At 39.0% G+C, this 16,368-nt stretch overlaps 1 protein-coding gene across 1 annotated transcript in view; it reads right to left on the bottom strand.

Annotated features, from left to right (window-relative positions):
• Nucleotides 1-2,534: 2,534 nt before the first annotated feature.
• The window catches only part of LOC134628431 (B-cell receptor CD22-like), a 29,832-nt gene continuing 15,998 nt past the window's right edge, over nucleotides 2,535-16,368 (bottom strand). Inside the window, exons 3-8 of the mRNA XM_063475106.1 lie at nucleotides 4,888-5,145; nucleotides 4,347-4,607; nucleotides 3,507-3,588; nucleotides 3,349-3,409; nucleotides 3,015-3,202; nucleotides 2,535-2,883 (exon numbers count right to left, since the gene is read on the bottom strand). Coding sequence (XP_063331176.1) covers nucleotides 2,817-2,883; nucleotides 3,015-3,202; nucleotides 3,349-3,409; nucleotides 3,507-3,588; nucleotides 4,347-4,607; nucleotides 4,888-5,145 — 917 coding nt within the window. The 3' untranslated portion in view covers nucleotides 2,535-2,816. The remainder of the gene's footprint in view (nucleotides 2,884-3,014; nucleotides 3,203-3,348; nucleotides 3,410-3,506; nucleotides 3,589-4,346; nucleotides 4,608-4,887; nucleotides 5,146-16,368) is intronic.

The raw sequence follows: 16,368 nt of genomic DNA, 5'->3' as shown, positions 1-16,368 counted from the left end.
CTCTTCCACAGCATGTCTTTCATCCTGTTTTCCTTCTTTCACCCCAACCGGTCGCAGCAGATGGCCCCGCCCCTCCCTGAGCCTGGTTCTGCTGGAGGTTTCTTCCTGTTAAAAGGGAGTTTTTGTTTCCCACTGTCGCCAAAGTGCTTGCTCATAGGGGGTCATATGATTGTTGGGTTTTTCTCTGTACCTATGAAGCGCCTTGAGGCGACTTTTGTTGTGATTTGGCGCTATATAAATAAAATTGAATTGAATTGAACTGAATTGAATGTCAGACTGTCGTCCCCTCCCCAATCAGACCAGGAGTGTCATGTTCTCCTTAAATTGCTGGCTGTCTGACTGGTATCCAAAAATAATGTGGGCTTTATAGATAATTGGGAAACTTTCTGGAGGAAACCTGGTCTGGTTAGGAGGGATGGCATCCATCCCACTTTGGATGAAGCAGCTCTTATTTCTAGAAATCTGGCAAATTTATGAAATCCCCTGAAACATGACTATCCAGTGTTGGGACCAGGAAGCAGAGTTGCAGTCTCACACACCTCTGCAGCTTCTCTCCTCCTGTTATCCACCTAAAACCGAATCTCCATAGAGACTGTGTCAGCTCCCAAACAGGCAAAAAACAAAGTACAAACCAGAAAAAAATGACTTAAATGTAAAAAAATAAAAGAAAGAAAGAACAATACAGTATCCTCAACAGCACCAAAGAGTTAGTACATGACTTAATAATTGATCAACAAATCGATTTACTCTGCCTCACTGAAACCTGGTTACAGCAGGATGATTATGTAAGTTTAAATGAATTAACACCCTGAGTCATACTAACTATCAGAGCCTTTGAAGCACAGGCCGAGGAGGCGGTGTGGCAGCAATCTTCCACACCAGCTTATTAATTAAACAAAGATCAATACAGAGTTGAATTTATTTGAAAGCCTGATGTTTAGCCTTGTCCATCCCAGCTGGAAACTTAGATAAACATTTAAAAAGAGCCCCGTAAAGCTAGAACATCTTACTATTCATTGATTGAAGAAAATAAGAACAACCCTAAGTTTCTCTTCAGCGCTGTAGCCAGACTGACCAAAAGTCAGAGCGCTGTTGAGCCAACGATTCCTTTAACATTAACTAGTAATGACTTCATGAACTTTTTCACAAATAAAATTTTTATCATTAGAGAAAAAATTACTCATAATCATCTCACAGATGTAACATTATCTACAGCTACTTTCAGTACCATTGATATTCATTTAGAGTCTTTTTCTCCAACTGATCTTTCTGAGTTAACTTCAATAATTACTTTCATCGTATCATCATCATGTCTTTTAGACCCCATTCCTAAAAGACTGCTCAAAGAAGTCCTGCCATTAATTAATGCTTCAGTCTTAAATATGATCAACCTATCTCTAATAATCAGCTGTGTATCACAGGCCTTCAAGCTGGCTGTAGTTAAACTGTTACTTAAAAAGCATTTCTAGACCCAGCAGTCTTAGCTAATTATAGGCCAATCTCTAACCTTCCTTTCATATCAAACATTTTGAAAGAGTAGTTGTCAAACAGCTAACAGATCATCTGCAGAGGAATGGCTCATTTGAAGAGTTTCAGTCAGGTTTCAGAGCTCATCACAGCACAGAAACAGCTTTAGTGAAGGTTACAAATGATCTTCTTATGGCCTCTGACAGTGGACTCATCTCTGTGCTTGTCCTGCTAGACCTCAGTGCAGCGTTCGATACTGTTGACCATAATATCCTATTAGAGCGATTAGAGCACGCTGTAGGTATTACAGGTACTGTGCTGCAGTGGTTTGATTCATATCTATCTCAAAGTCTCCAATTTGTTCATGTAAATGGAGAGTCCTGTTCACACAGATTCTTACTCTGGATGGCATTACCTTGGCCTCCAGTAACACTGTGAGGAAACTCTGAGTCATTTTTGACCAGGATATGTCCTTTAATGCACATATTAAACAAATATGCAGCACTGCTTTCTTCCATTTGCACAATATCTCTAAAATTAGAAATATCCTGTCTGAAAGTGATGCTACAACTTAAAATAAACTGCTTCATTATGATCACTCACTCTACAGAGCCCTGTTGCCAGTTTCTGTTTAATATCCTGTGACGGTGCTGTGTGATGTCGTTCTACCACTGTGGTGCTTTGAACATGTCTATTTGATTAATAAGTAGTTTTGATGAATAAACATTCCTTGTTTAAACATGTGTCATGGTGTGGTCTCTCTTTGCTTGTGACTTCTTGACGTTTGTAAACATTTGGTGAACTTTATGAGTTTATTTCTGCCTTCTGTGTCCTGCATCTGGGTCCACACTCTACCTGCCACACAGCAGACCACGACGGCTGTAACTAGAGAACGGTCGAGGAATCTGGCTGTTTATTTGAAGCAGCTACTGCAGTTCATGGAAACTGGTACAGTTAGCAAAGTGTGATCCATGGTCTGATTTAGATGAGTGAAATCATTGAACAAAGTGAGGAAGCTGATCCACTTTGACATGTCTATTGTGAAAAGACTTTATTGGAATCCTACATCCAGGTAGGTCTGGATAGCTGCTTGTCCCTTAAAAAATTATTCTTCTGCATTTTGTATACACTCAGATCTTGGTCTATTATTAAAAGTGTGATATTTAACAACAACAACAACAAATATACAAAAAAGAGGAAAATACTTTACACAACAGTAACATTTTTCTACTAAACATAACAATATAATGCATTTTCACCTATTTTATAAACCATTTAGCTACAATTGAGCTTAAATCTTGTTTTTTAAGTCAACATAAATATCACATCATCATCATCAACCCGTCCCTTCATCTGGTTTTGTTGACTGTGGAGTACAGTGCACATGAAGACTCTCCTGTTTCCTGACTTCTGTCTCTGAAAACAGAGAAGAACATTTCATGATTTGGAGGATATAGCATCAACTGAAATCATTTCCATTAATGGTGAAAAAGAACAGTAAAAGCAGTGAGTATGTTTCTTAGACATGAGAGGACAGTCTCTCTCACCTCTTGACTGCACTGCCTCTGTTAAATCTAACAGCAGTGTACTCAGTAACGTCCTGTTCCTGCATGTGTCTGTGAGGCTGAGCTGCTCTGATGTTGGAGTAGAGAGGATCTGCCTGGTTATTGGAGAAGTGGATGCTGGTATACTGAAGATCATCCTGTTCCTCTGGCTGTCTCTGATCAGGTAAACACTGTATAGGAAAAAAGATCTCAGCTACAAATGTGATCAAATGTATTTGAGTTAAAGAACAACAGCAAAGAAGGATTTGTGAGTCCAACATGAAGTTTAAAACCACAAAGTTGGTTATTTGTACAACACTGATGTGACTGTTTTCACCTGTTCTCTGTTGTTGGCTCTGTCTTCAGATTTAACAGGTTCCTTGGACATCCTCTTTTTTCTGGTTGGGACAATTAATGATGAACAAAATAATGACATTTATAAACTGTTAAAATCAAAGTTTATCTTGTAAACAATAATGTAACAGATCTGCTCACTGAATCCACAGGAAGACAGAGAAGAATATGACAGGCAGGAGAACAGCAGCAGTTACTCCAGCAGCTTCTAATGTTCCTGCTCCTGTGGAAACAAAGATCAAAATAAAACACTGACAGTTAAGTTAGCATTACAACAACTGAGCACAGAGTCGATTCAGGCACGACATCAAGTCAAGTTAAGCCACAACATTGTAGAATAAATGTTACTGTGCCTGGAATTTTAGATAATTGTACTCTTTGTAAAACTGCACAGGAGCTTGTTCATGCATGAATAGTCAGTAAAATAAGCTACTGTAAGACTTGATGTCAGAGGTTCATGTGAGAAAAACAGAAACATTACAATTAAATGTGAAGTTAAACCAGCATCACTTCCTGAGTACAGAAAGTAACACTAAGTCTGTAGAGTCATATATCATATGTCAACAACTGCTACAAAACTCAGTCCCAGTACAGAACAGTACTGCTGCAGTTTCAGCAGCTTTCAATTGTAACTTTGTCTACATGTTTAACTTCTACTATTAACTATTAACCTCTGAGCTCATGCAGTGAGAAGGATACTTTGTGAAGAAAGGCCATCAGTCAAGTGGAAGTTAAAGTCAAACACTGCCAGAAGAACCCAACAATGCAGCCAAAGCTCCTCCTCAGAGCAACAGATGTTTGATATACAGAAAAACAACAGAGCAGATTAATATCACCAACAATGAAGAGGACAAAAGTCTAGGATGTGAAATGTGGAGAGTGTGATCTTTGAGGTGACCGAGCAGCTTCCAGCTGTTGGATGAGATATCCTCCTCACTGCCATCATCATTAAATCCACATGAGCTGAATGTCAATGACTACCTGCTACAACAGTCAGCTGTAAGGTGGAGTTATGAGTCCCTCTGTTGTTGTGGGCCACACAGTAATAACTCCCACTGTGCTCAGGTCTGATGTTGCTGATGGTGAAGTTGTGTCCTGATGCTTTAGGTGAGTCTTCATCCTCCTTGTACCAGGTGTAATTAGCTGCTGGGTTAGCATCACTGCTACAGGTCAGAGTCACTGAACTGCCCTCCACTATCTCAGCAGAGGGACTCACTGACACAGAGGGAAGCTTTGGAGCATCTGGAGGAGGAAACATGAACATATTTAAAAATGTTGAACTGGATGTTAGATGTTTGCTAATATTTTTCATGCGACTGTAAATTTAGAGGTGAATTTTATAGTCCTTCATAGTTTAAATCACCTCACTGTACGTCTATTATGACATACATCCTGCTGCTGTAGTTCACGCATCAGCTGTTTATCATCTATTACAGCTGATGCGTGAACTACAGCAGCAGAATGTGAATGTTAAACAGGCAGAGTTAATGAAATGTTTCAGTTTTTACTTTTTTTTACTCACATGTCACATCAATAAGTTTGGATCCAGACCTCTTCATCCCCAGCTTGTTTTCAGCTCTACAGTAATACTGTCCAGAGTCAGAGGACTGAATGGAGCTGAAGACGAGCTGTGAGCCTTCACTGAGATGTTTATGATCATTCTCCTTGTACCGGGTGTAACTAGCTGCTGGGTTAGCATCACTGCTACAGGTCAGAGTCACTGAAGTGCCCTCGATTTCACCAGAAGGACTCACTGACACAGAGGGAGGCTTTGGATCATCTGGAGGAAACACAGGCAGACAACAGCATGTTTATTAGTTCCTTCAAAGGTTGAATTATTAAACAGATCAAACAACACAGAAAAGTATTTAGCATTTTCAGAGCTAGATGCAAGTCAATTATAATCTTTACCAAAGATGTAAAATAGTTTTATGTCTTAATTTTAACGGTCATATTTGCATATAAAAATAGAATAAATGGAGCAGTGCAGTGATCGACAGCAGCTGAAATAAATTATGAACCTGACAGAGATGAACAAAGCAGATGTTTGAGGTTAATCAATTTTGATCATATATGAAGGCAATTTTCAAAGGTTTTTCTTAAATAAACTTGTTCACCCACATTTGACATCAATGGACATATATTCAGACTTAAAACTCCCTTTTAAGAGGAAGAAACCTCCAGCAGAACCAGGCTCAGGGAGGGGCGGGGCCATCTGCTGGGACCGATTGGGGTGATATTATAGAACAGATTAAAAATCATATTGATTCATAGTTTTTATGTCTGTATCATCACAGTGAACATGAAGAATGTAAACTTGTATTTTCTCCCTTATTTTGAGGAATTCAGTAAATGTTTGCTTCCACTGATGATGTTGATACTGTACAGTAATAATGTGAGACATAAAACTGAAGCCATGTTGGTCAAAAATATTTCCATGTGAAGAAATTCATGCAGCAAACTCATTTTCTTTTAAATATGTGTAACCTGGTCTCAAATATCTATTTTAGACCCTACAGGTTAAAAGGATATAAATATTGTCATGTAAAGACTTTATTGTAAATATTTCATATATGTGTTTAAAAACAAAACAAAAAAAGAGTTCAAATGCATTAAAAACGTGGTTAAAATCACAATAAATAGAAGTCAATCATAATTTAAGTGTTCATGGAGTCATAAGTTACAAGAAAACCAAAGGTTTGTTATCTCATGTGAAACAAGGAAAACTTTGTATTTGCTGCAAGTTCTTTTACAAGTTCATTTTAGGCTGTCAATCTTGTATTTTCTTTTATCCCATTGGTTGTTGTAAACCTATTGTCCAACCAGACGTAAGGAAGGTGGGATCTAAGCGAGGCGAAAGAAAAAAACACTAACTAAGCTAGTGAGAGTCGGCAGCTGCGTGTTACCGGAGGAGGTTGTGTACCAGAGCTAACGGGAGAATAGTCAAAACAATAGCCGTGGATGCAGAGTCTACGTTCCTGTTATGGACTGTTTTACCCTGTGATGATGGACCGAGAGGAATTCTCTGGACCCTTCTGCTGTGGATAAGATTTCCGTGGGTTCGACCCACTGTACTCAGCAGCCCGGGTGTGATATCCCAGGACTAAGGAAACACAGAGACCCTGTTTACCTCAGAGTTACTTCTTTATTCCGAGAACCGGGCATGCGCCACACACACTGAAACACTCTTCAACAACTGTTGCCCCCTGGTGGACAAATCCCTGTCACAACATAACATTCCTCCCCCCTTAAACTGAAACTACTCTGTAGTTTTAATCACTACATAAAATACCTATAAACAAAAAACGTCACCTTTATTAAAATGCAACAATCCCTTTACTGAAATTTCACTCCGTAATAATGAACCTTTAGTCCAACAGTCTTAGGTTAACCTATAACAGTTCACCGTAATCTCCTTCTTATTATTGTCCATCACGGCACAAAATCTCTCAGATGCTCAGAAGGTCTCTTGGGTCTTTGCGATCGCCGTAACCCAGTGGCTGGCGACTCCTGTGAATCATTACTCTCCATGTGTGGCTTCACCACTGATGTAACTTGTACCTCCATGTGTCTCTCATCATTGTCTCCTGTCTCAGCGCTGATGATTGGTGCTGCTTCTGGGGGCTCGCCCGGGTTGCCTTCAGGCATTCCTGCCAACAGACACGGCCCCAGGCGAGCAAACAGCTGATCTACGTGATGCCTCACCACTGTCCCATTTCCCAGCATCACCAAGTAGGAAACAGGCCCTGTCATCTCCTGTATAAGTCCTGGTATCCATTTGGGTCCTCCACCATAGTTTCTGGTATATACTGTGTCTCCAATTACAAACATGCGCTCCTTGGCATGTCTATCATGATACAGTCTTTGGCTATCTTGTTTTGCTGTCACTTTCTGTTTCAAGTCAGAGTGTATGAGATCAAGAGTACACCTCAACTTCCGGCCCATCATCAACTCAGCAGGAGACTTCCCCGTTGTGGACTGTGGTGTGATTCGGTAACTAAACAGAGCCCTGTTTAACTTGGTTGCCAGTGTGTCTCCAGTACTCTTTTTCATGAGTTCTTTGAATGTTTGCACTGCTCTTTCTGCTAACCCATTGGATGCTGGGTGATATGGAGCGGAGGTGACGTGAGTGATTCCGTTCTTTGCCATGAACTCTTTAGTTTGTGCACTTACGAAACACTGGGCATTGTCTGAGACCACCATCTCAGGAAGGCCGTGCGTGCTGAAACAGTTTCTCAGGCAGTCTATGGTTGCACCCTAACCCCAGATTAAAAATTACTGTGAGTAACGGTTTGACTTTTGACTAGGGAAATAATATGCTTGCTTTTGGGGCTATGAAGATATTTGACCTTGAGTGATGTTATGGGAGGTTGAGTTTATTTTTCTGTTTAAAAACACATAAGTATATGCACTTAGTACACCCACTCAAGAAATGATTGTGTGACTGATGCTACAAAACTGACCTAAAGAATGGTGATGTGTGTGGAGAAGTGTTAGTTGTCCTGATGTGTGAAAGAGCGCTATTAAAATGTGTGTGAGTGAAAATCAGGCTATTGTTTGTAGATAAAGATTTAGTAGAATTACTGATTATTTGTAGACTGTGAAATTAAAAGAAGTCTCTGCAGAAGCTGTAGAAACAGGAAACCGTGTGTGTGTCTGGGACAGGAAATGCATGCCCATAAAAGGGAAGCTCTCGGTGACAAGTGTGCACCCAGAGTAGAGAGAGAGATTTAACTCTGGGCAGATGAAGCAAAAGGGAGGTTTTAAGATAAAAATGAATATGATACTAATTATATGCTTTAGTGTGCCAATACAGGTGGACTCTCTCAACTTTGCAACCTTGAGTTCAGCAGCAGAAAAGTAGATTAAAAGGATTGGGAGAAAATAAGCCAGTCTTTGGCTCGAAATTGTGCAGCTTGAGCTCTCACTTTGTCCTTGACCCCGAGAAGAAACGCAAAGGACAGTCAATTTCCTGATGAAGACCGATAGAACATCGTGGACGTGAAGAAGTAACGGAAGCTAAAAGACAGTGCAGGCGAAAGCAGTAACACTGACAACGAATGATGAGTCCAGCAGCATGGAAGAAAGCACGTGATGCAACATGCATGCTGGTGAAGAACAGCGTGATATGTCTGCTTGAACGCACTGACTGTCATATTTGCCAAGCCTGGAGCAATCTTGGAAGAAAAGACTGAAAAGATGAATGGAGAAGAAAACAGAGCAAATGAAAATAAGACTGAAGGAAGAGGAAATACTGAAAGATCAAAACAGAGAAGAAACACACTGTGTTTGCTGGAGCTCTGAAGCCCGAACAGGACACTGTGAATGAAAAGGACCAGTGAGAGATGAAGCTGGACGAGTTTGACTGCGAGAAGATAGGAGAGGATTGGATTGAAATTGAACCCTGAACTTGTGATTGTTTAGGGATGTCCACCACAGCACAACAAAGAGGTAAACAATACAAAAGGAAAAGATAATCAAAATAACTGACAATTATATTAATGAATAGAAAACACACATATATAAATTGTTACATGTGAGATTATTTGTGAAACGAATCAGAAGTGAGATAGTTTGAATGTAGAGCTCAGTGAAAAGATGCAGTAATTAAATATGAATACATGAAAATGCAATAAATACATAAGGATGCAATGAAGAAGCAGCTTACACTCATGCAATGAAGAAACTGCTTACACTTAATTAAGATGATCACCTGGCATGCAATGAAGAAAACAGCTTACACTGCATTTACATGACCACATAACGCAAGGAAGAACACGCTTACATACATGACATAATTGGTATTTTTGACTAGAAAAAGAGAAATGGGTCGTTTAGGCACCCGTGATAATAATGCAAATGTCTTAGTTTGTTATTTTTAGGAGCAGAGCAGACCCGGACCAACTCTCAAGATCCAGCAGTTGGAAGAAAATTGTAGGTTAACGCCAATGGATATGTTAAGGCAAGTCTCTGGTTGAATTGTTCACAGAATCATGTGTCCATGAACCTGGAAAACAGGCCCTAGCTCCTGGCTGAAGATTAGGAGTGCTTATTTAAGGTGGGAAATTAAAATAGAGGGTTAGTAATTCGGGGAAAGAAAAAACTGACTGCTTAACTGGAGAATTGGGAAGGAGTTTGAAAGACTGTGAAGCCATATATGCAAAATAGCAAACATAAGCATATGCAATGAAGATCTGCTTGCTGCTTGTATGAGTGAGAGAATGGTGTGAATGGTTAATAAAATTGATGGAAAGATTTAAAAAGATGGAAAAAACACAAGAAAAGTATTAAAGCAGTTTTAAAAGGGTGACTTAGGAGCGCTGTTGCACTGATTGATAAAAACAAGTGATTAGTATAGAAAGAAAATGAAAATAATTGAATAATGTGATAAGGTTTAAACATGTATTTATCTTGTGACTGAGTATGAAAATTAGTTGGAGAGCTAATGTGAGTGATGACAGAGGAGCTTGCTGTGTGTGTGTGATTGAGGCCTTGAGGAAAGGAAGCAATGTAGACAGTTGAGAGGTGTAAAGTTGATTAAGAGGTTTATAAATTAGTGTTGACACATTGTTATAACGTGTTTATATCTTAGGTTGAATGTGAGTTTGGTAAAATGCTTAAAGGGGGATATTGTGTACGAAACGGTGTAGCTTTTTACGTTTTGGGTGTGTTCTATGGCTGAAATTTAAGATTGTTGAAGATTTTGGAGGTTGTTGTTTTATTTTTAAAGAGGGAGTTTTAATAAACATGGACATGTTTAAGGGGTTTTGTAACAGTGCACTTATAAAGAAAAAACCTGTCAGGTGATTTTGTTTTGTACTTTGATGAGCTAATACTCAGCTCTCTTTTTTCTCATTTTTGTTCTAAGCAGGCCTGCAAAAGACAACAATGAATAACGGCGCCGACAATAGTCTCAGGAAAACAAAAAGTAAGGTGACCTTTTCCGAATTACAATGGGTCAGATTGTGGGTCCCTGTCTAAGAGGATTGCAGCGAGCCAATCCAGTCCAAACGTATAAAGAACTATTTTACTAGAAACAACTAAAAAGAAAATAAATGAATATCGACTGGACACTGACAAAAGACTGGACTAAGGTTGGACACATGACTGATAATTGTTATGTTTTAAGTTTTGTTTTATAACACAGGTTGGATCATAAGTGGAGAAAGTGAGTATAAAAGGTGATGTTCTAGTTAACACACAGGCTTTTGTTTATAGGACGTTTCAAGGATGCAGGCTGTGGATGGAGCCAAGAAGGGATTTTGACATGATGATTAATTTGATTTCATTCCTTAAACACAGGTTTGAAGGCCCGGAGCAACTATACCTAATATGATATGATTAACTTTTCTTTTAATTCCCTAACCTGAGTGAAGGATTTTGAGTTTGTAACACATGAGATGTGTCACAAAAAGGGGGGTCTTAATATATGCGATTAGCTACATGAAATGTGCTCTTTTAGGGTTACTAAGCAAATGTCTACGTGACCTTTACCTAACAACCTTTGTGATGATAAACTTGTTTACCGACTTGCTTTCTTGTAGAACATACAGACTTAGGAAAGGGGAACCTCAGCTCTGAGTTTTGAGAATAACTCTGTTAAGTTGACAGGAAACACGTCGGAACAGCCATATAGGGCAAATGTATTAGAGCTTGTAATTAAATGTGGGACTTGAAAAGAGGAAGCAAATTTGGTACAGGACGTGCTTGAGAGGATCAGATGAGAGAAGGAGAAGGTCAGGAATAGTTTAAAGTAAGATTGAGAAATTAAATGGGGTAAAAGGGGGTGTAGCTTCAGGGCAGTTCACAGCCCGGCGTAAACGCAAGGTGCTGTCACACAGCTTAAGTTATTTGGTTGATTTATTTTATGACAAAATAATAAGGAAATATTAAAAATATACAACACGTTGAGAAGATCTCTTTTGTTATATTTTAGTGTTTAACATGAAAGATGCCTCTCTGGAGCTTCTCTCCTGATGCTACCCCACCAAAAGACGCTTATCCATAGAGACCATGTCAGCTCCCAAACAGACAACAACAAACCAAGACTAGCAATAAACAATCTAAACATAAATAATAACAAATAAAGAACAATACAGAATAAAATTTGAACGGAGGAATAGAATAGTGAAATGTGGATTATTAAATATTAAGTATTTCTCTTCAAAAGTCTCTATTAGCTGACGCCAAGCGGTCGCAGCAGATGGCTGCCCGTACCTGAGCATGGTTCTGCTGGAGGTTTCTTCCTGTTAAAAGGGAGTTTTTCCTTCACACTGTTGCCAAAGTGCTGGCTCAATAGGGGGTCACAAGATTGGTGGGTTTTTCTCTGTATATATGAAGCACCTTGAGGCAATTTTTGTTGTGATTTGGCGCTATATAAATAAAATTAAATGGGAATGTATTGAAGTAAACTTAAATGTCTTAAACTAGGAATTAGTTCATTTCTCAGGGGAGAAATGAAAAAACGGGGACTGGTGTTAGGAATAAAAGCTATATTTTTAATATGAACCTGCCCATTATCTTGTTTTATGTACTTTAATAATGAAGGCTGGCTTGTAGAGCAAGGCCACCTTTTACTCACAAACAAGTGCTCAGCCAGACTGAAAAAACAGGAAGCTTTAGTGCACAAGGCATATTAATAGATATAGACACAAAAAGAGGAACTCCCCATATAAACAACGTTCAAAACTGTGTGAAGTATAAAGTACCGAAATAACACTATATAAGTCACAGCTGATGATTCTAATGTTAGAGAGCTCTTGCAACTGGCGTCTGAGCTGTGCAGAGGTCGCTCTTAAGACAGGTACTTATGTAGGTTAACATAAGGTTGAGTCCAACAGAAGCAAGGCACCCTAAATGTGCACAGCATGCAGCAAGGGTGGCCAAAATAATATAGGAAACAGCACATGTAGGGAGAGAACACTCACTAAAAGTTCTGACTAACATAGTGTGGTGGCTTATGTGAACTTGCAGGCGTTCACTATGACATCATTAGCACAACAGAGACTGAGTAAAGTTTTAGATGCTCGAAATCTGACACTTACACATGAAGGAATCAATATGGCAGATGTAATGGGATTAGGAGGACCTAATCACTGTACTAAGAAAGCAGAACTTGAAGGGAAAGTCAGGGAAGATTTAAAAACAGGACCTGTTGGGATTGGGGATTTAGAGATTTTTATTGCCATCATATAATCTGCCTTATGATGACTGCATTAATAACATGTTGTATAGTATTATTTTAATAGTATTGAATATGTTTGTGATAACAGTGATGTCTCTATTTACAGGTTGAGTTAATTTCAGACACAAAGCATAACTGTGCTTGTTTAGAGTTCATGTTCCGTCCAAAAGGGTCTTAAGCTTCACTGGCGAGAGTGTCCAGGTGATACATGTTGAGGGAAGATGAGAACATAGCAGGTTAATTGCATGCACGCTTACAAACACACATGATTTAAATATAGGCTACTTTATGTAGCTTTTAAATTTACAGCTCCTAACTGGCAGGAATGGCGTGGAGTGTAATAAATGAATGCAAAACATGCTTACAGACACAATCATGAAATGGATTTATTTTACAGGGTAAAGGTGGAACACATGTTGCTTTGTTTCTGCTTAGCAACTGCTGAGGTAAAAGGTGTTAAAGATAAATTTGGTACAGGACGTGCTTGAGAGGATCAGATGAGAGAAGGAGAAGGTCAGGAATAGTTTAAAGTAAGATTGAGAAATTAAATGGGGTAAAAGGGGGTGTAGCTTCAGGGCAGTTCACAGCCCGGCGTAAACGCAAGGTGCTGTCACACAGCTTAAGTTATTTGGTTGATTTATTTTATGACAAAATAATAAGGAAATATTAAAAATATACAACACGTTGAGAAGATCTCTTTTGTTATATTTTAGTGTTTAACATGAAAGATGCCTCTCTGGAGCTTCTCTCCTGATGCTACCCCACCAAAAGACGCTTATCCATAGAGACCATGTCAGCTCCCAAACAGACAACAACAAACCAAGACTAGCAATAAACAATCTAAACATAAATAATAACAAATAAAGAACAATACAGAATAAAATTTGAACGGAGGAATAGAATAGTGAAATGTGGATTATTAAATATTAAGTATTTCTCTTCAAAAGTCTCTATTAGCTGACGCCAAGCGGTCGCAGCAGATGGCTGCCCGTACCTGAGCATGGTTCTGCTGGAGGTTTCTTCCTGTTAAAAGGGAGTTTTTCCTTCACACTGTTGCCAAAGTGCTGGCTCAATAGGGGGTCACAAGATTGGTGGGTTTTTCTCTGTATATATGAAGCACCTTGAGGCAATTTTTGTTGTGATTTGGCGCTATATAAATAAAATTAAATGGGAATGTATTGAAGTAAACTTAAATGTCTTAAACTAGGAATTAGTTCATTTCTCAGGGGAGAAATGAAAAAACGGGGACTGGTGTTAGGAATAAAAGCTATATTTTTAATATGAACCTGCCCATTATCTTGTTTTATGTACTTTAATAATGAAGGCTGGCTTGTAGAGCAAGGCCACCTTTTACTCACAAACAAGTGCTCAGCCAGACTGAAAAAACAGGAAGCTTTAGTGCACAAGGCATATTAATAGATATAGACACAAAAAGAGGAACTCCCCATATAAACAACGTTCAAAACTGTGTGAAGTATAAAGTACCGAAATAACACTATATAAGTCACAGCTGATGATTCTAATGTTAGAGAGCTCTTGCAACTGGCGTCTGAGCTGTGCAGAGGTCGCTCTTAAGACAGGTACTTATGTAGGTTAACATAAGGTTGAGTCCAACAGAAGCAAGGCACCCTAAATGTGCACAGCATGCAGCAAGGGTGGCCAAAATAATATAGGAAACAGCACATGTAGGGAGAGAACACTCACTAAAAGTTCTGACTAACATAGTGTGGTGGCTTATGTGAACTTGCAGGCGTTCACTATGACATCATTAGCACAACAGAGACTGAGTAAAGTTTTAGATGCTCGAAATCTGACACTTACACATGAAGGAATCAATATGGCAGATGTAATGGGATTAGGAGGACCTAATCACTGTACTAAGAAAGCAGAACTTGAAGGGAAAGTCAGGGAAGATTTAAAAACAGGACCTGTTGGGATTGGGGATTTAGAGATTTTTATTGCCATCATATAATCTGCCTTATGATGACTGCATTAATAACATGTTGTATAGTATTATTTTAATAGTATTGAATATGTTTGTGATAACAGTGATGTCTCTATTTACAGGTTGAGTTAATTTCAGACACAAAGCATAACTGTGCTTGTTTAGAGTTCATGTTCCGTCCAAAAGGGTCTTAAGCTTCACTGGCGAGAGTGTCCAGGTGATACATGTTGAGGGAAGATGAGAACATAGCAGGTTAATTGCATGCACGCTTACAAACACACATGATTTAAATATAGGCTACTTTATGTAGCTTTTAAATTTACAGCTCCTAACTGGCAGGAATGGCGTGGAGTGTAATAAATGAATGCAAAACATGCTTACAGACACAATCATGAAATGGATTTATTTTACAGGGTAAAGGTGGAACACATGTTGCTTTGTTTCTGCTTAGCAACTGCTGAGGTAAAAGGTGTTAAAGATAAATATGCAATAAGTGAACAGGAAATGTGTGAGGGTGAGCCGGGTGAAACAAAATGTTGTAGATAATGGAAACTTGTCTAACTGGCATTAACAGTAACTTTTGCATGTTATGTATATGCTTGAAGCAAACAGAGGAGTAAATGATGATAGAAAATTTTGAAGTGTGTTTTCTAGCGGAGATTTAGGCTGACATAGGGATGGTGTATATTTTACCCGGGGTGTTTTTAATAGAACTAAAAGCGTTGCTCACACACATAAAGAGTATTGAGATTAAGTAAAGTTAATATAATGGATAGAGCCCAGAACATGATATTGTCAACCAACTTTGAATAATTAAAGGAACATTAGATGAACAAAGTAGGTTAGTGAGGTGTAGCAGAGAAAGGCTGTTTGTTTTTTATCCCTTACAGGAGAAGATTTCCACTAGAGAGGGACCCAGAAAAGGAGCAGAGACCACTTAAGCATGAAGTGTTTTCAAGTGGGAGCTGGTGTTTTATTACTGGACCACCTAGAGGACATGAGGTGGTTTTCTGATTTGCTGAGTCAGAGGACGGCTAGAGAGGGTCAGAGCGAAGGAAGTGGACCTGGGAATGGTGGTTTCGGGGCCCATGATGCCATTAATGGATGTAGAGGTGACAGAGTGGGTCGAGGAGTGACACAAGGAAATGGTGTGGTGATGTCTCTGGAGAGACATCAAGAGAGGGAATTGTAATATTTAAAGAAATTAGGTCACTGCTGAACTGTATATAACCATCATCCTGTTGAGGGAAGATGAGAATTATGTTATAATTAGTATTACAGGGGTTATCATAATCAAATATTAACATGTTTATTACAGGTGCAGTTATAACTACTTTAAAATGATTGAGTTAATATATATATATCATAACTCAGAGCCTGAGTATATGGTTACAGTAAAATAGTAGCTGAGCAAAGGCCTGAATGTATTCAGCTTCTTGTGGTATTTGAGTTTGCTTAGTTACAGGTGACGAAAGGATGTCCAGTCCATGGGGACCTCAAAGGCCTGAGATCTTCACCATATTTGGATGGATGGGGAACTTCTGTGTCTGCAGTTATCTCTTAAAATACATGGATGTTCTCTACATGCAAATTATGTGCTTGTAAACGCAAGAAGGGGCGTTACAATACCCTGATGTTATAAAAGCAATCTAGAGTGTATTTTGGGCAGAGATGTACAACTGATGTTTTTGCAGTTTGCACCTCTCCACGCTGCGTGCATTCATTAAAATCAATTGTTTGACCGACCTCTTCTGGACTATCATTGTTTTACTCTCGTCCTCAATTTCGAACCCGTAACACTGGCACTGGATGTAAACTGGTGTTATCCACCCGATGTCCTAAAAATGTCACTTCCTTCTCCATGAATTGACATT

This window comes from Pelmatolapia mariae, linkage group LG6 (genome assembly GCF_036321145.2).
Source record: "Pelmatolapia mariae isolate MD_Pm_ZW linkage group LG6, Pm_UMD_F_2, whole genome shotgun sequence".
In the NCBI taxonomy this organism is placed as follows: domain Eukaryota; kingdom Metazoa; phylum Chordata; class Actinopteri; order Cichliformes; family Cichlidae; genus Pelmatolapia; species Pelmatolapia mariae.
Note: the sequence above shows the minus strand (reverse complement) of the source record. Positions and strands in the feature narration are given on the sequence as shown.